The 23,643-nt window shown below is 43.0% G+C and overlaps 1 protein-coding gene across 1 annotated transcript in view; it reads right to left on the reverse strand.

Moving 5' to 3' along the window:
* The window catches only part of LAPTM4B (lysosomal protein transmembrane 4 beta), a 62,089-nt gene that overhangs the window by 33,535 nt on the left and 4,911 nt on the right, over positions 1 to 23,643 (reverse strand). The window contains exons 2-4 of the mRNA XM_084849063.1: positions 10,467 to 10,578; positions 2,706 to 2,779; positions 250 to 372 (exon numbers count right to left, since the gene is read on the reverse strand). Coding sequence (XP_084705189.1) covers positions 250 to 372; positions 2,706 to 2,779; positions 10,467 to 10,578 — 309 coding nt within the window. The remainder of the gene's footprint in view (positions 1 to 249; positions 373 to 2,705; positions 2,780 to 10,466; positions 10,579 to 23,643) is intronic.

Genomic DNA, 23,643 nt, shown 5'->3' on the forward strand with positions numbered 1-23,643 from the left:
ATATGTGAAAATGCCTTGCGTTTTTGTGAAAGCCAAACTATGGTAGATAGGAGCTACAGCTCATCCAAACCTTGCCTGGGTTCTGTCCCTTGTTTCATCTAGGCTAGGTTGCATGTGGTCAGCTCCAGTTACTTTGTTGTTAAATATTGGACTGGATCCAGATTTAGTCATACCTGGGGCTATTCCAACTGGCCAAGCCAGGTCCATGCACTAGCAAATAAATAAAATAGTGAATAAGAAATGTCTTACCAGTTGCCGCAAGTAATCCTGAATTGTGTTCGGATAAACAAGGATGCTGATAGCAACTAAGGTATTGAGTGCAAAATCAAAGATTTGGTAACAGAAGAAAGGGATGATCCAAGCTGCATGTTGCTATATATTAAAAAAAAGAGAGAGAAAAGAAACTTAACATTTAGCTATAGCATCTTAACACATTTTTACCACTTTTCCAAAATAGTTCAAAGTGGTTCACAGCATAAGAAGAACCAAATTATAAAAACAAGGTGATACCAAGTAGATCAATAGGCTGGATCCGGATTACACGAGGGTGGAGTTCTCCTACTGGATTCTCCTACTGGAGGAAGATGGGAGGCAATTTTAGCTGATTCCGCTTCTCCCTGCAGCCCCCTTTAAATGTGCTCCAGAAGATCGGTAGACCTTCCAGAACAGCTTAAGTGTTGTGGTGTAGTTGGATTGGAACTCAGGAGATCTGGGTTCTAGTCCCCACCTGGCCATGAAACTCACTGGGTGACTTTGGGCCCGTCACTGACTCTCAGCCTAGCCTGCCTCACAGGTGGTTGTGAAGATAAAACGGAGAGGAGGAGGATCATGTAAGCTGCCCTGGGTTCCTTACAAGAGGAAAAGAGGCAGGATTTAAATGTAATAATAAATAATAAATAAATAAGTGGTGCTGCTGGGTGCTGCAGGGGGAGTTTGGTGAAATCACCTCACCTGTTCCTCCAGTGGGATCTCCATCCCTTGCATTTGCAGAAGGGCAAGTTTGGGTCCAAACCGATTTTGTTAGATTTAGGTTAGTCCTATAAAATATATCATTTATCCATTACCTATTTCGTTATCTTGTATCTTCCAGAATCAACACAGCAAGCCCAGTCTACTAAACACTTCTATTAACATTTTTCACAGGATGAAAATATCTGTTAAAACTGCTATACAATGACATACACCCAAGAAGTGCTGTGAAGCGTGGGGGTGGGGATTATATTTTTCCAGCTGCCTAGAACATCCAATATTCGAGTGGAATAAATATAAATTTATTTTTTGTGGGTCCTGTGTTTGCTTATATGTATTCACAGTTCTTATCTTTGACACTTACTATAAGAAAATGTAGACAACAAGTAGGAGGAAAGTGACCATTTTTAAAATTCAGGTAGTCTCATCCATAGCTGGACTAAAAACTATCATTTAACTTTTATTTCCCCAACCAAAACCAACACCTTTTAAAGTATTGCATATGCTCAGTATCTACAAAAGGGTGTTTCCTCGCCATTTCAATGTCTTGTCGAAGATACAAACGTGGAAAAAATGGTTCAACTGGACCTGATGAAGCTGGGATGTACAAATTAGAAGTGACCAAAGAGGGTTGTTCATATGGATGGATGTACACTTTAACTTACTGCACCTCTATCTAAACGTTCAGGATGATATGCCCACCAGCTACCACACAAAGTGCTGTAAGGTTGCAGCCAATGTCAGTTCTACTTAGAGTAGACCCATTGAAATGAATGGGACTCAAGTCAGATTAACATTGGAAACAAGCCATAGTGCTGGTGAAATGCCATAACAACATTGGTATCATAGGCAGGCACTGTTGAAAACACTGAGAACTGGGGTGTAAATCTAAGAAGAGCAGGCATACGCTGGGCAGGCTGCCATTTCGGATGGATGTACTTCATCCCCGTGGCTTCCCTGTGTTGAGTTCTCCATGCACTTTCTCCACTGTATCATTAAGAATGCCCTGCCACACAGGGCTTCTTCCCACAGAGCTTTTATCCTGCTTTTGAGATTGCTCATTCATGGAAGTTTGCAGGCCCTTTAGATGATGCTCACGGGTGGCTGAAAACATAGGGCAAGGAACCTCTTTCCGCCTGAGGGCTGAATTAAATTTTGGAGAAGTTTTCGGGGGTCACATTCTAGGGGTGGGCAGGGCTGAAGACAAAAGGGGGGGCAAGAAACCAAAAATAGCAGCAGATTGTAGCATACTGTTCTCCCTGCCCGTAGCCAAGCCTTAAGAGAAGCGTTCAAGTATTTTAGAATGGGGAAAAACTGCACAAAAGCTGGGAAGCCACCCAAAGACCAACAGTTGGGGGAAAGCGGGTGGAACCAGGGGAAGGAGAAGTGGCCATCTGGGGAACCCTGGAGGGCTGGATTTGGCCCATGGGCCTGAGGTTCTCCACCTCTGATGTAGAGCTTCCACACTCAGAGTGATTTTGGCCAACTGCACTGTTAAGGCATTTTAAATTATACAGGCTCTGTATGTACATGTGGATACACATATGTTAGGTATAATTGCCATGATGATTCCTTCTTCAGCAGCATCTTCATGGCAATTTCATATGACAAATACATTACAAGTAGCAATAACATTATTTCCCCATGAACCTCCTTGGTCACACTGAGAGCCAGCCTTACTTATTTTTAAGCAGGACGATTTCAAACAGAAGAAGATGCCATAAATCATGCATTACCTTATACGCACCATATGTGGCCATGGCACAGATGAGGATCATGAGAAGAGAAATCGCAGTGGCAATGCACATATCTGAAATGAATAACCAATCAGTACAGGTACATAGAGAGCTGGTTCATCTGTTCTCCTCATCCCCTCAGTACACTGTCACCTCATGTTTTTTTGGAGGTACTGGGGGAATGCTTTGACTATGACTGGCTTTTAATGAAAACATTCAAAACTTGAATTGTAACTCTTCTGTTGACAGAAGGAAGCAATATATACACAAATTCATGGCAGTATCTCAGGGCACAGGAATCAGGTTGCTTTTTCCTCTTAAAGAAGGCTCTTTCCCCTTCCAAAAAGCATTGCAAGAATCGGCCAGGCACAAAATTTGGTTTCATTATAAGTTGCATCAGGCCTTGTTGGATCTCCTTCAGTTTAGACAGCATCAGCACTCCTCTGATGCATGAGCAGCCTCTGCTGGAGGACTGGAGAGTCTAGGATGCGTTCCCTTTTGCGACTGTGTGTCCAGCTATTTCAGAATGTGCGGAAGCTACTGATTCAGAACCACACTGATCTCTGACCTGAACAAGACCACTCATGCTTCAACCTAAACTCCCAACCTTGCCTAGTCAGCCCTTGCCTTTGATTCATACCAGGTGTATACATCAACACTATCCCGGCATGCGTCTTAATCCACACAGCCAGTGTGGTGCAGTGGTTAGAGTGCTGGACTGGGACTCGGGAGATCTGGGTTCTAGCCCCCACTTGGGCATGAAGTTCACTGGGTAGTTCGGGGCCAGTCGCTGACTCTCAGCCTAATCCACCACAAAGGGTTGTGAGGATAAAATGGAGAGGAGGAGGACTATGTAAGCTGGCTTGCTATGGGTTCCCTTGCAAGACGAAAAAAGTTGGGATATAAATGCAATAATAAAGAAATGAACGAATTAATCCAGTGCTAGTTTCCAAACCATTTCCCCTTATTATCGGTCTCCACTTGCATCTCACATTCCAGCTTTGGTTCCCAGTCTCTTCCCTCAGATCACAGCACACACCAATTCTGGATCCAATATAAAAAATGGGTTCTGACTAGGGATGGATAAATGTGTCAGTCATGGTCTTGCTGAGATGGTTGGATTTTTATGGTCAGGCTCACTCTGTCCCGTTTCCACATGACTGTGCGATTTAAAAAAACAAACCCGTACAGAAATTTGTATTTCATGTGCGTGTATTTTTCCTAATGTACACATTTTTGTGCTCATTTTAAAAAACATACTCATTTTCCAGGTACTTTACATTCCTGAAATGCAGTTTTGTGCACACATCTTTTTCAAATATATACATTTTGTGTCCAATTTTTGTGCATGTTTTCCCCCTCGAATGAATTCCATCAGAAAGCTTGCAAAAATGAGGATTTCAATATGCAACTCTCTCACACCGCACTGAAAGGCTCCGGAGGTGTGAATAGTGTATATTAATTAAAAAAAACTTGTCAAAGCAAATTTCTCACCCAACCCTAGTTCTGACTGTAATTTATTCTGCATGGATCTTGCCCTAAAAATAAAATAAAATCCCAGCATCCCAAATGGCTAAGCAGGGTACCACTTCAGCACGAACGGTACAACAGAATCACGCAGTCAACATGCAGCCATTAAACTCAACTTATATGAGCAACATATGAAGTTTTACTAATAGATTAACAAGTTAAATGAATCACAACAAATGCTGAAGTTCTTGCTCTTGCAAAAATTCTTGTAACTACTATTATTTATATATGCTTATATGGCCTGCTTTTCACAGTCAGGATTGGATGAGCTAGACATTTTGAGGTCAACATTGTTTCACATATAAAATTCCTATACAGGGGACATTTCTGCACAGGAATGTGATGGAGGGGAAGTGGCAACTCTTGGGCATGTTTTATTATACTGTTCTTTTTTGAGAAATTCATTGTGCTTTTCTTATGCCTATTTTATAAAAAATGCCAGGCAGATCAAATGAATTTTATCTTTCTGTTCTTTTTGATCAGGATTCCCGGATCACAGATAAGGTGGCTAGGTTTTATGCAGCAGCTAGCACCTGCAAACGCTTAGTAAAATAGTGCTATTCCACTAGGCTAATCCTCTGGGGCCATGTTAGTCTTTTTGATTTTCTATATAATTATGTATGCTGTGTGTAAGTATCATACATGTAATGTGCAGGTCTATGATTGTAATAAATTTATCTACTTTTCTGTACAGGAATGAGTGTACAAACCACATGAGGATCATCATGTATGGCAACTGCACAAACAGATTTTCCATGGTGTGTAACACATGTTGAGCGGTCGCAACTGGCTTCCTCAACATGCACATGAAGTGGCTATGTCACGTGTGTAATCACTACGTGCAGTGATTGTGTGTGTGTGTGTGTGTGTGTGTGTGTGTTACACTAAATGTCTAAGCTCAAATGCCTTCTATATAACAAATTTTGTTTTGTGTGAAGATATCCATAGCCACTTGCTAACTGCAAGAGATCTGCAGAGGAATGTGTATGCTGATCTCCCATCTTTTAAAGTTTAAGGGCCGAGGCAGCTGTGATACTGCCTCTGTGCTCTTTTGGCATAAGCCTCAAAGCAAGACACCCCAGCCAAAAACAGCATTATATTATGGCACTATTATCTTCTAGGCTGTGTATTCAGAGGCCTGGAGCAAGTACAAGGAGACAGATGATTAAAAACAAACTTATTTCCCACACTACACTAAATAAATTGACATTGGACAAGTACTGGAAAGCGAGTCCAGGCCAAGCATTCAGAAGCAGAAATGATATCACCACAAAACGTTCCTAAGGAACACAAATATAAGTAATGTTCTTGGCTACTAATGACATCGATACAAACTGAAGTATTAGAGCCAGGACAATTTGGTTTTTGTTTTTTGTTTTTACAGTTTTGATTGGAGCATTATAAAACTTGATTTCTTGATATTTCTTCTCTTCTGCCCACCCCCCAGCCATGACATCACAACAGTGGCCTGGCCCTCCTCCTCCCTTCCCAGCGATGGTGGTTGCTGGTCTTGGTCGTTGTCCATGTTGCCCTCCATGTTGCAAACCAGCTTGGATAGCTCCTTTAGAGTTCTGGCTGGTTCTGACTGAAACCTGGAGCGGATTCACCATTCCACTGACATCACAGCCACCAGCCTGCACTGCTGTGAGGAGCCCTTCCTGAGAGCGAAGCATTGGAGTGGGGAGGCTCTGGAGACTGTCTGTACTGCAGCAGCAGGAAGGTGTCATGACTGGGCCTAAGCCCCCTGTGGTTTCTGATAATTCTGATTCAGAGCCAGAAATAGAACGGTTAGATCAGAGAGTGGGGGAAGAAATTCCTTGAGCGTCTCCAGGAATTGGGGAAGAATCTTCCCAAGGCCTTGACAAAAAGTTGACCCAAGCCAAGGCACTGCCTCCCCACTCCCCCATGAAAAACCGAGTCCCCTCCAACGAGGAGGAGGGGGGCATGACTTGGGCAATGTGAGGGCGCGTCATCAGTCTAAGAGGGCAGAATTAGGGAGTAGGTTGAGACACTCTGCCAGAATAGCCACCTACCAGAGCTAATGCAGAAGGGAGCCATCCTAAGAGAGGGGCTTAAGCAGCCTTTCAGGTCTTGCTGTAGGTGCCTGTGGTCAATTTGGTGGCAACCTCTCTACCTTGCTAAAGATAGAGAGCTCAGGATTAGCTATTTAGTCCCTGGAATAGTCTATGAGCATCACTGAGTATGTATTGCGGAAAAGCATGCCATTAGCATAATAAAGCAGTATCCGCTCCAAGGCTGAGTCTCTCTTTTGTTGATTGTGTAGAGGGAAGGCTACAGTCCTGACAGGAGGACCCCTTCCACTGGGGCATTTGGGCTGGGTTCTCGGGAGAGCTGCATTAACTGCTCTCTCTTCTGAGTGGCTGGCAGGCCTTCCTAGAGAGTCTACCCACCTGATGCCACACTCTGAGGGGTCCTCAAAGCGAGACATCAGGCGGGTGGTGCTCCAGAAAGTTATGCCAGCTGCATGGTTTCTGGAGCACAGGGTGGGGTGTGCAGTTCTCCTGAGGTGGGGGATTCACCCCACCTCATGGAAGGGCTGGCCCTGCTAGGTGGCACGGGACTTAGTTGAATGTGAATGGAGTCAGGGGTTTCATGTTGCTGTTCTGTTCTTGCTGGAAAGAGACAATAACTTTGTTTCTAGCTTCCTTACTGGTCTGTCCTCTAAGCCTTCCAGGACAATATGTTAAATGTGACACATACAGCCGGTCACATGTAAACGTACTTACCATGTGCACTGGCCCATTTGCCTACAGTTCTAACACACCAATGGCCTTCCCACCCAGGCCACCAATTGCTGGTGTGCCAGTGCTACACACGAATGGGTCAATGCATATGATCAATGCATTAAACACACTTTGGGGTGCACTTGGAAGGCGCATATAGATACATGCTTTGTCTATTGCTGTGTCACATATATGTTAGGCCTCAAGATTACATGCCCGAGTATATCTTAATAATAATTTCTAGGGCAGGGGAGAGGGGAGGTGGGTACTACCTCCATGGCTCATTAACCTGAGCAAACAAGGCCCCAGAAGAGTTCAAAAGGGAAACCATGTCTATGACTGATTATCCCACAGTTATATTGGTTATCAGGGCACGGAGAAGACAAGAAGATATGGTTCTTTGGCTCTCTATGTCTAAAGCAAAAAAAGAAAAAGAGCGGGAGGGAGAGAGAGGTGTCAGTCCTCAAACTGCTATCTGAAGGAGAATTTATAAGTTCAAACCTTTATGTGTTCTGACAAAAATTTCTTCCTCAAGGGCAATAGTTACACGTTTGTCTCCTAGTTCAGAGGGTGTTTCCTCAAAGTTCTAGTTAATAGGATGTTTCTCAAGGGAAAACCCCCCCCCCATGCATTTTCTTTGAAACATGTGCACAGGACAGTTGTTGTTTTAATATTGCATGCCCTGATTGAACATCAAACAAAATATTGATTGAACATCAAACAAAACATAACATTGCATGCCCTGCAGGTGATTTACATCACTGAATGCAAATGTCCAGGAGGTCATATGCAGTATGTAGATAAAACAACAACTGAACTACACATGTAATTCAGGAAGCACAAATCTGCAATCATAAAAAACAACAACCCTGGACTAACCGGTTGCAAAGCACTTTAATTCAGAAGGTCACAGCCTATGTGATTTATCAGTTATTGCCACAGAGATGCTATCTGATCCAAGAACATTGGAAACAAGAGAAAAGTTCCTGATGTATAGACTTAACGCCTTAACACCACATGGCCTTAACCTGGAAGATAACATCTAATATCACTCATCCAAGGCATAAGCCATACCTTGGAATATCCCATCCACTTTGATTCATATCAGAGCTGAAGGGAGAAGCTGAAATGGTTCACTTTAACATTTTAATTTTTCGGTTTTGTTAGTCACTCTAAAAATAGATATGTTTTAAGTGCTTAACTGCATCCTTCTGGGATCCAGAACAAACTCGTCTGAAGTGCTGTTTGTTGGTTTAAAAGGATTAAAATATATATGTTTTAACATATCCTACATAATTCTACATAAGCAAAGGGGATGAGAAGTTGGTGTCTCTGTTGCTATAGAAAATGTGGAGACTTCATTAGGATGATGTTGCTAAGAAAGTGGTTAAGAAGCAGAAGGACTGAAGCAGCATCATTTTTGCAGCCTTGCATAATAAAGTGGGAATTCTAGAAGCATTTGGAAGCGGGAGAGAAGAGAAGCAGGGCTATTCCATCTCCTTTCCTGAGGGACCAGTTGCCTTCCCTCAACTGTCACTTAGCTGGCAGGCATTCCATCAGGCTTGCTTCTACCCAAGCTGGTCATGTTAAGAAATGTTATGTTAAGAAACTTTAAGGTCATGTTAAGAAACTTTAAGAACTGGTGCCTGAGCTTGCCTTTTTCCTCCTCCCTTCCCTTTTCCTTGTGTGTCATATCTTTTAGATTGTATATCTCAGGGCAGGGTCTTCTTACTACTGATATTTGTAAACCAAGAGCCTTTTTGGCTAAAGAAAGAAGTAAAAACACTTTAAAATAAATAAATCCTTTTGATCTAAGAAGTTACAAGCCTCATTCAGATTTAATGCTAAACTGTGGTCTGGCGTTGTGTCTTGGGCTCATTAGCTCCTCCCTCCACTCTGTGTTTCACTTCCTTTTTAAACCAGGGCTGGCAGTGGCTCCCAACGTAATTATTCAGACCCCATTCACACACCCACACACCCACTCCCTCCCGCCCTGCTGCTATTAGGATTTTTAAAAGCCTGATTGCAGTGCGGGAGGGGTGACTTTTTGAGGGGTGAGGTCACTGCATTGGGGAGAAGTGGGTTAGCCCTCCTCCGCCCAGCAGAGACCCTCACTCCAAAATGCAGCCCCCCCAACACACATGCACACACACTGCAATTGAGCTTTAAAAAGCCTCAACTAGCACCAACAGAGACTTTTAAAAAGCCTAGGTGCAGCATGGCAGCAGGGGTGAGGGGAGGGAACAGGGAAAATCTGTTATCTCTGATCTGTACAAAGATCGGACATAAGAGATTTTCAGCTGGGAAAATCTGTCATCATAGATCTGATGCTGATTGGAGATAAAGAGATTGAGGGGCAGGGGGAGGGGTTGGAGATGGGGAGAAGCTAGCTGGCCAAGTGGGGACCCTCGTGGGCCTATCAGGCCCTTGGGCCAGAGGTTCCACAGCCCTGCTTTTAAACTAACTATGGTTTATTGTAATATTCAAACCTTGACAAACCACAGCTAGACTTAACTAACTTAAACCTGGACAAACCACAGTTAGACTTAACTAACCTGAAATGGCCTTCATCCATATCAGCCTGCCCACACTTTAAGATCAGCAAGAGAAGCCCTTCTCATCTGTCAACCTGTGAGAGCAGTTAGGTGGGCAAACACACATGTGAAGGCCTTCTCTGCAGTGGCACCACACCTCTGGAATAAGTTGCCAGCAAGGGTCTTCCAGGCCCCATCACTGCAGGCTTTTAAGAAGGCCCTGAAAAAATACTATTTTACTCTGACCTTCCTCATATGTTTGCTGTTGTTGCTGTTTTTATTACTGTTTCTATTGTGTTATTACTGTTTTTATTGTGTTTTATGGTTTTATTGTTGTACATCACCTTGAAAGGGCTTCTGCCCTGAAAGGTAGCCAAGAAATATTTTAAATAAATAAATTATGGAAGCTAGACAACTCCAACCCATGGTATATGGGGTTGGCTTGTTTTCTAACCATAGTTAAGGCTAATCACAGTTTTGGGTTCAGGTGCAACGCTAAACTGTGGTTAATTGAAAACATAAACAAAAACTTCTGATCTCTTCCTCGCTGCCACTCTGGTGAAGAAGGGAAACGCAGGAGCCCAAGGCTCAGGAATGTAACACTATACCATAGTTAAGCAGTTCATCCAAACCAGCCCATGTTGCCGCACCAGGTTGCTAATACAACCTCTGATGACTGCTATATAAAACCTACAGCAACCTTCATTACCAAGGTTAATCTCTGAGAATTAAGACATGGCAGCCAGTTTTAATAAATCAGCTTCAGTTGTGGTCCTCTTTGGAAGTCTCATCTTCAATGTTCCTTATTTGTCAAAAAAAAAAAAAATTTGGAGAAGATTTTGTGTGTGTGCATGAATTTTAAATCTGACCCTCAAAGTGCTGTCTTGGCATGAGACCAGTTCAATTTAATAGGGACTAGATTGTAAATTACTAATGAAATGATATATACTTACTGGCATCATCCATAAATTCAAGGTCATCCCCTAATTCAGCTGTTGTTATGTGATACTGGTCAGGGTCGGTCAAGGCGCTCAGTATAATCAGAAGTACTACCGCATTGATGATCTATATATGAAAAGAAAAATCAGAAGGATCAGGGATATACAAATTTGTGCTAACAGAACAGACAATATTTCCTATCATGAGAATGGCCTCGGACAATACTTCTCCCCAATCTCTTCCTCATACTTGGATACTGCCCCAAATCCGGGCCTACACAGGCATACTTTCTTCACATGTTTTGCCCACTCATGAGCATCCAGTGTTTTCAGAGGCGTGACAGGCACACCCAGTGTGCAAAGGAGGGAACGACGAGAGTATCATTTGGTTTGAGCCACCATGATAGAGGACTGATCCCCCTTGTGGGTTTTGTGCCCCCAAATTTTATTTTTTATCCCTTTTGCTACTCTGGGCTGGTTCACAGATAGCCGAACCACACCTTTTGTGCATATACTCCTATGCAGTTATATCCCACTTGTGTGAACATGTGAGCAGAGCTTATTTGCCTCTGCTTTTATAAAAGTGTAGCCTTATAAGCCTCATTAAAGATGATTCACATGATGCCTGGGGGCAGGGGGAGGTGTTCAAGCCAGAGGCTTATATATAGACATTGTTTTAATTGTTGTAAACTTCTCTGATTTATGAAGGAGGTTGAGATACAAATATTCTATATTAAAACAAACAAACAAACACATAAACAGCATAGATACAGGATCAGCAGTAGGCAACTCAGTGAGGTTAGCAGTTAAGATGGGAAGCATTGCAATTGAACTGAAGCATTTGGAGAATGCTGAAAATCTCTCTTGGTCTGATAAGTCTGTATTTTGATACACAACACTGAGCAACTTACTAGATGACATTTCAGCACAACTATACCAAAGCATTTCTTTTCCTACTGCTCTCTTACTTATTGGCAACCAAAGCGATCAAGGGATTGGAGCACCTTCTCTAGGATGAAAAGTTATGTTTGGGGCTTTTTAGTTTAGAAAAGGACCATGGTGGCTTAGTGGTTAAGACGCTGAACTGTAGACCGGAAGGTCGGCAGGACAGCAGTTCGAGACCCGAGTGCCGCGTGATGGAGTGAGCTCCCGTCTTCAGTCCCAGCTCCTGCCAACCTAGCAGTTCGAAAGCAAGAAATTGCAAGTAGATAAATAGGTACTGCTTCGGCGGGAAAGGTAACGGCGTTCTGTGCACCTTGGTGCTCAGTCATGCCGGCCACATGACCATGGAAGCATCTTCGGACAGCGCTGGCTCTTCGGCTTAGAAATGGAGATGAGCACCACCCCCTAGAGTCGGACACGACTGGCTGGGGACACCTTTATCTTTACCTTTAGTTTAGAAAAAAGGCAAGTACGGAGGGAAGTCATAGGAGAAGTTTATAAAATTATGCATGGTGTGGAGAAAGTGGGTAGAGGGGGAGTTTTTCTCCCTCTTTCACAATACTAGGACCCAGGGTCATCCAGAGAAGGTGAATGTTGGGAGATTCGAGACAAAAATAGGACGTACTTCTTTTCACACCACATACTTAAACTATAGAATTCACTGCCAGAAAATTTAGATGCTTTAAAGGAGATTAGACAAATGCATGGCGGATAAGGCTGTCAATGGCTACTAGTTGTGATGGCTATAAGCTACCTCCAGGATCAGAGGCAGCATGATTTTGAATACCAGTTGCTGGTGAACACGAACAGGAGGGTGCCATTACACTCATGTCCTACCTGTGGGTTCCCCTACAACTGGGGAAGGTCTCCCTGTCCTGCTTGTGGACTCCCCAAAGGCATCTGGTTGACCACTATGGGGAACATGATGCTGAACAGGATAGGCCTTTGATTTGATCCAGCAGGGATCTTCTTATATCCTTACCCCAGGGGTCTCTGCAATATGCAGGCTCTCTCTATGCATACGCACATACGCGCGTACACACATGCATACACACATGCATACACACACACAGTCTGTCATAATGCTAGTCAGAAATAAAAGTCACCTCTAACAATAGGCTATTCATGCTGCCTCAGTAATCCTGTCCATTTTGATGATAAAATCCCTATTTATAGTTGATTCAGTTCTAGGAATCTAAATGACTAGGGGTGGGGGGAATAATAATAATCTTAAATGAGATTCTTGCAAATGTTTCCAATTCACAGATTACTAATCTGGATAATGTTGATGAGCTGCAGTCAACCAGATCTAAACTGTTGCTAGGCAACCATAACTGTGCCAGTCTGTGTGAAGAGGCCTGGTGAGACCAATCAGAGCTGATTCACCCAAGCTACTAGGCTCATGGCTGTGGGCCACGGATTGGTTGAAACGTCAGGCTGCTTTTGGCCGCACATGCTCCCATTGCCAAGTTGACAAACTTCAACTATTATAATAATCAACATCATCATCATCTATATATCGCTTTATTTGCTAAAAAGCCATCAAGGGGTTTCACTGCAATTTTAAACAATCAAACCTTAATGCAATAAAAAACAAGAACAATTAAAACAGTAAAACATTACAACATTAAACTACATAATTTAAAGGGCTAGATTAAAAAGACAAGCCTTCACACCCTTTGTAAAAGCCAAAAGACTGGGGGCTAATCGTAGTTCTTGAGGGAGAACATTCCGCAGTTTGGAGGCAACACAGCAGAAAACACTTTCACACAGTCCATTCAACGGGCCTCAGTAGCCTAGCAAAAGGGCCTCTCCTGCATATCATAATACTTGGGCAGGTTCAAAACAAAACAGGTAGCCCCTTAGACAGCCAGGTCCTAACCCATTCAGGGCAGCCTTCCCCAACCTGCTGCTCTCCAGATGTTTTGGAGTTCAACTCCCATTAGCCCCAGCCACCATAGCCAATGGGCAGGAATCCCAGGAGCTATGGTACAAAATATCTGGAGGGTACCAGGTTGGGGAAGGCTGGTTTAGGGCTTTAAAGGTTAAAAGCAATGTCTTGAATGGAGCCTGGAAAGCAACTGGCAATGAGTGCAGGTCATTCAAGGCAGGTGTGATATGGTCCTGATGGTAGCCTGGCTGACACATCTGTAATGGCAGCAGACCTAGTTGCCTGGATCTGACCCAAACACCACAGAGAAGAGGGTGAGATTTTGGGGGCAAAGGGACACATGGGTGAAGGGACCCGAAGCCTGCCCATGCCACCAGTCGTCTCTTTGTCCCCTCTCCCCCTTCCCACAAGTGCTTTTGTCCTCAGCTAAGCACCAGTGCTAGGATGGAGCTCAGCTAGGAGAAAAGCATGGGGCAACAAGAGGGCAAGGAAGTAAGCTGCAGGCAGGGGTGAGTTTAGTATTCCCCCCCCCCACCTGCATATCGTTTTCACTCCAAGGACTGGATCCCTCGTTCCCGCTTTATACAAGACACGTATTTAAACAAATGGGCCTGCTGTTGTCGCACACAGCTTGAAAGTTCAAGCTACGTCAGTTCTGCTTAAGAACACAAGAAGAGCAGTGCTGAATGAGACCAAAGGCTTATTTAGTCCCACATCCTATTCGCACAGTGGCCAACCAGATGCCCATGGGAAGCCCACAAGTCTGAGAAGAGGACAACAGCACCATCCCACTCATGCTGTCAGCAACTGGTATACAGGGGTGTACTCCGTCTGGTACTGGAGGTAATGGCAATCATGACTAGTTGCCATTGATAGCCTTATTCTCCACAATCCTCCTTTAAGAAGGAAGAGCTATACACAATGTTGCATAGGTCACTGGACAGCATATGCACAAGATGCTGCTTTTTCTTTTTTCTACGGCCCACAAGCTGCACACTAAAAGCTTAAAAACACTTTGATGTTTCATACCAGCTCCCATGCTGTATTAATTTAATCACCAGCAGTCACACCCACTAGGATAGGATCTTGCGTTCATGTGCGCTTGGCATACCCTTTTCATGACTTTGGGCTCCATAGTTGGAAGCTTGCCCACCACCCTTTGCTTCTCTGTGCCAATGTGTGTATCTATACCATTCTTCACCACCCTGCTGTGCTCTCCAGATGTTTTAGACTATACTTTCCATCATTCCTGACCATTGGCCATGCTGGCTGTGGCTGATGGGAGTTGTAGTGTGAAAGTTCTGGAGGGTGCCAGATAGGAGAAGGCCCATTATACTAACCTACTGGAAGAAAGAAGAATGGCTTACCCCTTCATGTCCTGAAAGAAAACCCACAATGGAGCATTGGATATACCAGTACACAAATACACAATGGAGTACCATGGAGTTTAATGCTTCCCGGAATTGTCTCAACATTTCATCCAGAGAAATATGTAGGTTTTGAGATGTTGCTGGACTCAAAAATGTCAATCTCTCGTCAGTGTCCATAGTGGCCCATCTTACCATATATTGGCCCTAGCAAATAACTATAAATAGAAAAAGGAACCTGCCATTCACCAAAGTGTTCAGGAAATTGTGGGGAGGAGGAAGAGAAAGATAAATCAAAGGCAGAAACAGCAGAGACAAGCACACAGGCAAACAAGCAGGCAGACGGTATTAGCACATGATGGATTAAAGGAGGGTGACTGACCCAAAGGATGCTGAGTGTTCTGTCTGCATGCTGGGCAAATTAGGTGACATGCTATGGTTACATAAAGGATAAAGCTTGAGCAAATCACTTTGCATGTAGTTCAGCATTTCCATTCATCTGCTGCAAAATTTGCTTCAGCTACAAATCTGAAACTAATAACCATCTCGTAAGTCTCACTAATGCATGGGATACGCCGTCTCAGGTTTGGTTGGACAGTCACACAGCACGCTGACAGGAAAAAGCAAAGTAACAAGCAGAACCCAGCCTCGGGCAGAAATTTGACAAGCTCAGTCTGGACTCAACTGTCCACCCCACTGTCTTCAATAGTGGCCAAAGACAGGCACAAACATGCACTTACTATTTAACTGTATCTCAATTTTCATCTGCTTGTCAACATAAACTACTGAATGTTGAAAGTCTAGACCGGCCTTCCTCAGGCTGGTGCCCTCCAGATGTTTTGGACTTCAACTCCCATCAGCCCCAGTCAACACAGGCAACAGTCAGGAATTCTGTGTTTTTATCCACAACATCTGGAGGGCACCAGGTTGGCTACCCCTGATCTGCAAGTACCCTCATCTCCCAGCGTAATCCTGCGTATGTTTCTTCAAAGTCCCGCTATGTTCAGCAGGGCTTACTCCCAGGCAGGTGTGCCCAGGGCCGGCCCTTCCATTAGGCAGAGTGAAGGAATTGCCTCAGGCGGCAGCTGCAGGGGGGCAGCAGCTGCAGCCCCCTGGCGGTTCTCATGAACTCTCTGGCTGTACCCAAACCACAAGAAGTGCCTCTGCTAAGTAAGCTGCACTGTGTGGTACAGATTTATGTTCTCTAAAAGATCTGAGGGTTTTGATACATTTTTTAAAAAAACAACAACGTTACAAAGGTCCTTTGAAAAGTCTTCTCTTTGCAAAAAAAAAAAAGGCCAAGCAATGAACAGATGATGATTCCAGTTCAGAAGAATGGCATTTTATACATAGCACGAGATACAAGAATAGCTAACAACGCTGCTTATCTGGGTACACAGTTCCCATATCTGCAGCCTAAAGAACAAGCAATTCAGTTCTCTATCGAGCAGATTAGGAGCAGCTGGATGCTGCAGGCAGCCGCAGCATCCCACCAGGATCCCAGCAGGTGAGTGTTAGGAACAGCATGACATGAAGGGCTAAGGAAATTCCTCTGATTTGGTCAGTCTGCGAAAAGGTCGGTTATATATCATTAACAAGCCTTTACTTCCCCCCAAATGATTTCTAAAAATGCTGTAATAAGAAGACTTTTATAGAAAGACTAGAGATGTATATTGCTTGGAAATAATGAACCCAATGAAGCCATGAGGAAAAATGTTTCTAATCCTCTCTGTAAGCACAGTTATTTCTTCCATTTCTTATTAAAATTATTGATCCAATGTATCTTTTACTGATAGTCATTTTGGGATGCTCCAAGTCATGCTCAGTTTCCCAGCATGTGAATAGAGTCACTATATCATAATATGGAATAGAATGCACATTCTTGACAGTTTGGGTTTTGTTCTACCCAATCCTGTGTTTCTGGACTTGTCTTCCTCTGCTCCAGTTCTTCCAGTTCTTTCTGGTTTCTAGGATGATTCGATGTTTCAGTGACTACTTGCTGAAGTTTCCTGTGGTCACACATAAACTAGGAACCTAAAGTATGTTAAGTATAACTTGGTTTCCTCATAAAAATAATCATATTTGGTATATTACATTTTTTAAAAAATATAGTTTATTCAGGTAAGAATTACACATTTACTGAATTTGCTTTTTAAAGTTTTCAAATATAATGATAATTGTATGAGCAAACCAAGTTATACATAATATAACTTTGGGAACATAAAGCCTGCTCTATGTTCCTAAAGCAGCCTTCCTCAACCTGGTGCCCTACAGATGCTTTGGACTACAATGACCAGCATTCATGACCATTGGCCATCCCTGCCTGAGGATGATAGGAGCTGAAGTCCAAAATATCTGGAGGGCACCAGGTTGGCAACAAAGTGACTTTAGATCTGTAAAGAGTGCCCCCCATTTTTATTTATACTTAATACTTAAAACAATAAGTATTGCTTATTTTTTCATTTCCCCCAAATTTCTGGGTTTTTTTCCCATGGCTTCAAAATGTCTGGAAATTTTACATCTCTGTACAAGTCACACTTGGATGAGCTTCCAAGTAAGAATGATACAACTGCAGGCTCAGGATAATTTTGGAACACACTCAAACTTTTCACTTTGATACTGACATCTTATCCTTTGGGGCTCTAAAGATTTCTTGGCAGGACAGAATACTGTTCAACAATGAATTGCCAAAATAAATATTTAATTTTTGTTAACATAATCACAATGGGCTCCTGAAATACAAACACAAAGAACCAATTGTGAACAGCATTATATTCTAGGGTTCTCAAACGCAAAGTAAAGGGCTGATTTGCCCGTTACTTTGTGAAAAAGCAGGCACAAAAATTACTCACATTTAAAACAACAAATCCACGCATGGTGCCATCAACTGTGAATGGTGCATACACCCATTTAAATTGCCTGGGTTCCTGCAATATACAGGGAAGCAATAATGAGGCTTCACCTCTATATGACAGGCATGTACATCATCTACAACCAGTGTTGCTATGTGGGCATTCTGCCATTTAAACTGAATTACCATGTGAGCCAATGCTAAGCCTTCCTAAATGGGACATCGGATATTACACACCAGTGGGTAACATGCAGGCTGCAGACCGCACGCAGCCCCCACCACCCTCCAAATTAATTTTTCAACAAAAAATAGCATCCCTAGTGGCTACAGAGCACCAAAAGGGTCAAAAATAGCTTGTTTGCAAACTTATTTTGAACACTTTGATACTCTGTAGCTGCTGTGGAGGACCAAAAGGCTTAAAATTAGCTTACAAACAAGCTAATTTTGATCCTCTTCTGTAGCCACTACAGATGTCATTTCTAAAAAAAATATTTATTTATTGGCACCTGCAGGGGAGCACCCAGGGAGCAAAAATGGCCCTTGAGCCTCCTGAAGTTGCCCACCTCTGTTATATACACATGGAGGGAGCTGGAAATGCAAAGTGCCTTTTCTTGTTCCTCTGAAACATAATATTGCTTTATCTCCTGCCTGGGAGGTGCAGACTTCCAAAAGAACCTGTACATCACCTGGGGAGGTAAAGGTGATAAAATTGTTTGGACATGATAAAGATGTTCTGTTACTAGCAACAAACCAACCTCAAACACCTAATCCCAACCATGTAGAAATATAATTATATCAGCCTCTAGAAGTTCACACACCACCCTAACTATTAGCATAAGCAGCAGGATGTCCCACAAGCACTGACAAATATAGGACAAGGTGCTGTTGCGAAGGACTTTGTAACTTGAACCCAAACCTGTTCTTACATCCATATGACACCTAACTAAATAATGAATCTCTTTTTCAAGCACATGGATCTCACGATGTTTCCCTTGCTAGAATCACTATACATGTTTTGATAGGCTTAGCCATTGCCGGGATGTGTTATGAGCAGCAACTGTTTTGTGAATGGCCACTGTTAATGCAATAGTCCATCTCAGTACTTTCTGCATGTTATTTCCTTCTGACCACACCATTTACAGTTAACTCCCCCCTCCCACAATATGGGCTGCAAATATGCACAAAACTCTTGATAACACTTCACGCATCTGATGAAGTGGACAGTGTCCACTAAAGGTTATGCCTGAATAAACGTGTTAAGTCTTTAAGGCACCAACTGTTGTTTTTGCTGCAGTAGACTAATATGGCTACCCCTCTGGAAATTGTCCAAAGCGAACGAACGAAGGATGGTAATTCAAGGCTAAATTGCTAATGTGGAAGCAACCACTGATATGAATCATGTTATTGAACAAAATTCCTCAGGGTGGGCCCAGAAGATAAAGGGCAAGGAAAAAAGCAAGAGCCCAAGATAGTGAAGGAAAAGCAGCAGCATTGCAGGCCTTCAAGCAGGCTCTAGAGACCTCTTTATTTACCTTGGCCTATAATTGAGTCAGGACATTATTGTGTGCCATTGTGTGTATGGTGTTACCTGAATTTAATTGTTAATTTTGACTATTGTTTTTATCACTGTTTTATTTTATTATATTTTGTGGCTTTAAAATTGTGTATACCATCTTGGGATCATTTGCCCTAAAGGTCGCTTGGAAATAAGTAAGTGCACGGAACAGCAGGGATTTAATTCCCTCACTCTCTGACCACAGATTAGAAATAAGAAGGAGATGCCAATGACAATACCATCTTCAGTACCCCAGTTGGAGAACACTAGCTGGGCAGGGAAAGGGAGGTCTAACACACACCATGGCTCAGCTGGGACAAGGACTATGGCTGGGTAAGGAAGAAACAACAGGGCGACCTGTGTGTGGTGGGAATGCTAGATATGCTATAGTAGCTTTGGATGAGTCTGGTCCATAAAGAAGGAAAGCTCAATCCAGTGTATTGAGCTCCACATACAAACCAGTGTGGTGTAGTGGTTAGAATGTTGGACTGGGACTCAGGAGATCCAGATTCTAGTCCCCGCTCAGCCATGAAGCTCACTGGGTGACTTTGGGCCAATCACTGACTCTCAGCCTAGCCTACCTCACAGGGTTATTGTGAGGATAAAATGGAGAGGAGTGGGGATCATGTAAGCCACCTTGGGTTCCTTGGAAGAGGAAAAAAGGCAGGATATAAATGCAATAATAATTTTAAAAATTCAGACAACAGTTTATCAAGTGATGACTCATCAAGATGTGCACAGGAATCTAGTTATCTGCAACATCCTGACAAATGGAAAGAACCACTTTGTACCTTTTCCAAATTCCCCCAGATTTGTGATCAGATGCATATGTGTGGTAAACTTCTCATTACTTTATGGGTCATTAGCCTGATGGTTACATGCATAGGGTGGTAGGTTGTTGCTTAGTAAATAGTCATCTATATCCATCGCCAGGGGAAATAAAAAACTTGGGACAGTTTAGTGATGGTGGGATTTCCCCCTTTCCCTCCATAATCATCCTGTTATGCGCCAAACAAAGAATTCCATCATGATGCACAAGGCATACCACTACCACCTGCATCAGTAAAAAAGAAGTGGCATGGACCATTGTTCAGTGGTAGAGTGCATGCAGAAGGTCTCATGCTCCAGCTAAAAGGATCAGATAGCAGTTGATGGGAAACACCACAGGTGGAGTTGGGATGTCAGAGAAATCCATTTGTGGGGTGGAGTTCGATAAGTTTTCTTAGGATCACCCCCCCTGGACTTCATTCGGGTTCCCCCTGAGGTTCCCGACTCAATCTGCAGCAAGTTGGGCCAGTTTGTGGATTTTATGGGCCTTTTGCGCATTTTTAAGGCTCTGCAATTTGCGCAAATTTCTGAGCAATTTGCGCAAATTACAGCTGAATTTGTGTAATTTGTGCAAAATTGGCCATAATTTGTGCAACTCACCCCAAAATTTGTGCAAATTGCAGTACCTTCCAAAAATGTGCAAAAAAGTTCCTGGGAACAGCCTTCAGCTCAGCTCGCATTCACAAAGTGAGTCATACACACTGTGGAACTCTGTTGAGCCAAAAAAGAACCGGATTTCCCTGGGACAGACATCCGTAAGTCAGAAACCCTGAAAGATCTGCTGCCAGTCAGAGTAGTCAATGTCAGGCTAGACAGACAAATAGCCTGACCTGGAATAAGGCAATTTCTTATGCTTCCTTTGCTATATTATGGTCAACAATACTGGGCTACATGGGCCAATTCATAAGGCAGCTTCCTATGTTCCAGTCCAAAAGAGAGTTCCTGCATAAAGCAGGCAAATCCCTGTGCACTAGAATTTGAGAACTTGCCTTCTTAGCATGAAATTCACCCCTGTCAGGAAAGCATTGAACTCTGTGCCTGGCTCCTTTATAAAAGGCCCTGGGTGCTTTGGCAAACGAGCGATCTCAAGAAATTAACTTAATGGAAAATTTGCTCAGGGCAACCATCTGCACACGCATAGCAAGCATAACCAAGAACAAAGGAAACACTATCCTCTTCCTTTCAGAAAGATGATAGCCTTGGTTGCTATAAAATTGCCAGGACACAGGTCTACAAGCAGCAGGTAGGATTAGTAGCCAGGCAGGATTAGTAAATGGATGTTCACAGGTGAAGAACGACAGGACTATTCTGCATGCAGGATCAAGATGGGCACAAGAATTCCGCTTCCACAGCTGGGATAACTATGGCACCCACTAGGAGCCAAAGGAAGGAGCAGGCAAACATGGGGCCAGGTCTAGGGTCTGGCTTAAGCTAAGCAAGACTGGGTCTGGCCATTGCCTGGATGGGAGACTGTCTGGAAACCCTACATATACCACCTTGAGCAGTATAGAAAGGCAGGACATGAATGTACTAAGTAAATAAAATTAATGAAGGATGGTTCAGGTCGAATTTGCTCTAATTCAGTTGACCAAAAGAGCAATGCTAGAACTCCTCAAATGACTGAAAGAGCCTTTCAACACAGGGCTTTTATTGTGTGCTCATGATTGGTCACTCATGGTAATTTATGGGTGTTTTAGACAATGTCGCCATCCTCCAGGGCCTCTCCCGTGCTTTGTGAGCATTATCATGTTTTTGTGGGGAGGGAGTCTGGCACATCCTGAATGGCACCATTAAGCTCTTGGCATAATTGTGAAATTTTGCTGTACCACAGCGCCATCTAGTGGCTGTATAATGAAACATATAGAAAGGCAGAGAAAGAAACCCCCTGGAAAAAAGCATGCATAAAGGAGCCAATCTCAATCCTGCAAAGAACCTGGAAGCAGAAACCCCGGTAAAGGTGCAGGATAAAACTCTCATGTAGAAATGCCCCCCCCCCGCCGTTATTCCATTTACAGCAGAGATGGGGAACATGTGGCCCTCCTGAAGTTTTGGCCTGCAGAAGGTGCTGGCTAGGGCTGATGAGTGCTGCAGTCTAACAACATCTGGCGGGCCACACATTCCCCACCCTTGTTTTATAGCGACCAATATCAGAGGGACAGCTGGTGCCCCTACCCATATAGTGGTGCTCAAAGCTGTACTTCCATGCAAACAATTCCAATCAACTATAGCCCAATATCCACCTGTTTCTCTCTCCTGCCACTTGCTTTAGGTGTCTTCTATATCCTTCATGAGCAATACTTTTCAAAACCGCAACATATTCCTAAATACAAATAGAGAACAGAGGCTGAATGGAAGTAATTTGTTCAAGGCCAGACAGCCTAAATATTCCAAGTGGTGATAATAGGCAAAATCCAACATAAGTATTACTTAGAGTGGACCTACTGAAATGAATGGGGCTTATGTTAGTTATGTTTAACTAACTGCTTTGGGTCCTTGGAAGAAAAAAGGCGGGATAGAAATGCAATAAATAACTTAAGTTCCCTTCATTTCAGTGGGTCTATTCTAAATTGGACTTATGTTGGATTTTGCCTAATGAATCTAGTGGTGGCTGGTGACCCCAGTTCCAGAGGGTAGTGATTCCATTCTGGGTTTTAGTTACAGCCTGCCAAAGCTCTAAAGGTGCTATCCAAAGTGCTGAATCGATTTTGGGGATAAGGTTCAGCAACTTGGATAGCTGGAGTCACCAGCCTCCACTGAATGAATCAGCATTCTGTCTGTTCAGCATTCTTTTAAACTGTTTGCATTAGTAGTCTCTTCTCCTTTCCAGAAGAATCTGTACAAGAAGATGCAGCTTCTTGTGTTCCTAATGCCACTCTGTCCTTGGAAGTCAAGTCTTAGGACTCCACCTTGTACCCTCCCTGCCATCCTAACATTTGTTGATTCTGAAATGCAGGCACACTGGGGTGGATCCGATGTCCTGTGAGCAGACGTCCGTTTGCGCAGTGGGACTGCACATTCCTATATTTTTTACATATAACATACCTGTATGCTGAATTGACATCGACTAGAACAACATACCTCTGATTTCAAAATGGCTCATTTCCATTTTTTATCCTGAATAAATATTCACAGGAGATGAATTCCAGACAAAGAGGTAATCTTAACATCACTCACGACAACAGCACAATGTCAATGTAGCCATCATCTCCCTATTTCTCATCTTAAGTGTTCATTCATAAATATTTGTAAAAGCTTTCTAAAAAGAGGTCGTAAACTGCAGTTCTGGCAAAAGCTTCAGAAAAAGCTTTACAGCATAAAATTAAGGCTTTACAACCACATCAGAGATACCTTAATAAAATTAAAGGAAAGGGTGTGTGCGTGGAAAGCAGACTCTTCCAGTCCTATAAATATTCAGATACTATCACATGTGCCTGGTGGTGAGTTCATTTAACTTTACTATATTAATTCAAAATGCAATGAAAACGCTAACTCAGTTTACCATTTACTCTGTGGTGCAATGTGTCCTTAATTGGATTCCAGCAGTTCTAGTCCATCACTGTCAATTTGGTCTTAAGTATGCAAGGTTGTATCTAATGTTAGTCAAACTTAAACCCCATTCATTTCCATAGGTCTACTCTAAGTAGAACTAACACTGTAGGACTAAAATACAACCCACAGTTTCATATATTTAACCAGAGTGTCCTAAAGCCAAAATTTGCTGTAGTTTTCCAAGCATTTTGTTTTAAACTATCCAATGA

Source organism: Heloderma suspectum, chromosome 4, assembly GCF_057233095.1.
Source record: "Heloderma suspectum isolate Gila_16-S chromosome 4, 16-S_ref, whole genome shotgun sequence".
NCBI lineage: Eukaryota > Metazoa > Chordata > Lepidosauria > Squamata > Helodermatidae > Heloderma > Heloderma suspectum.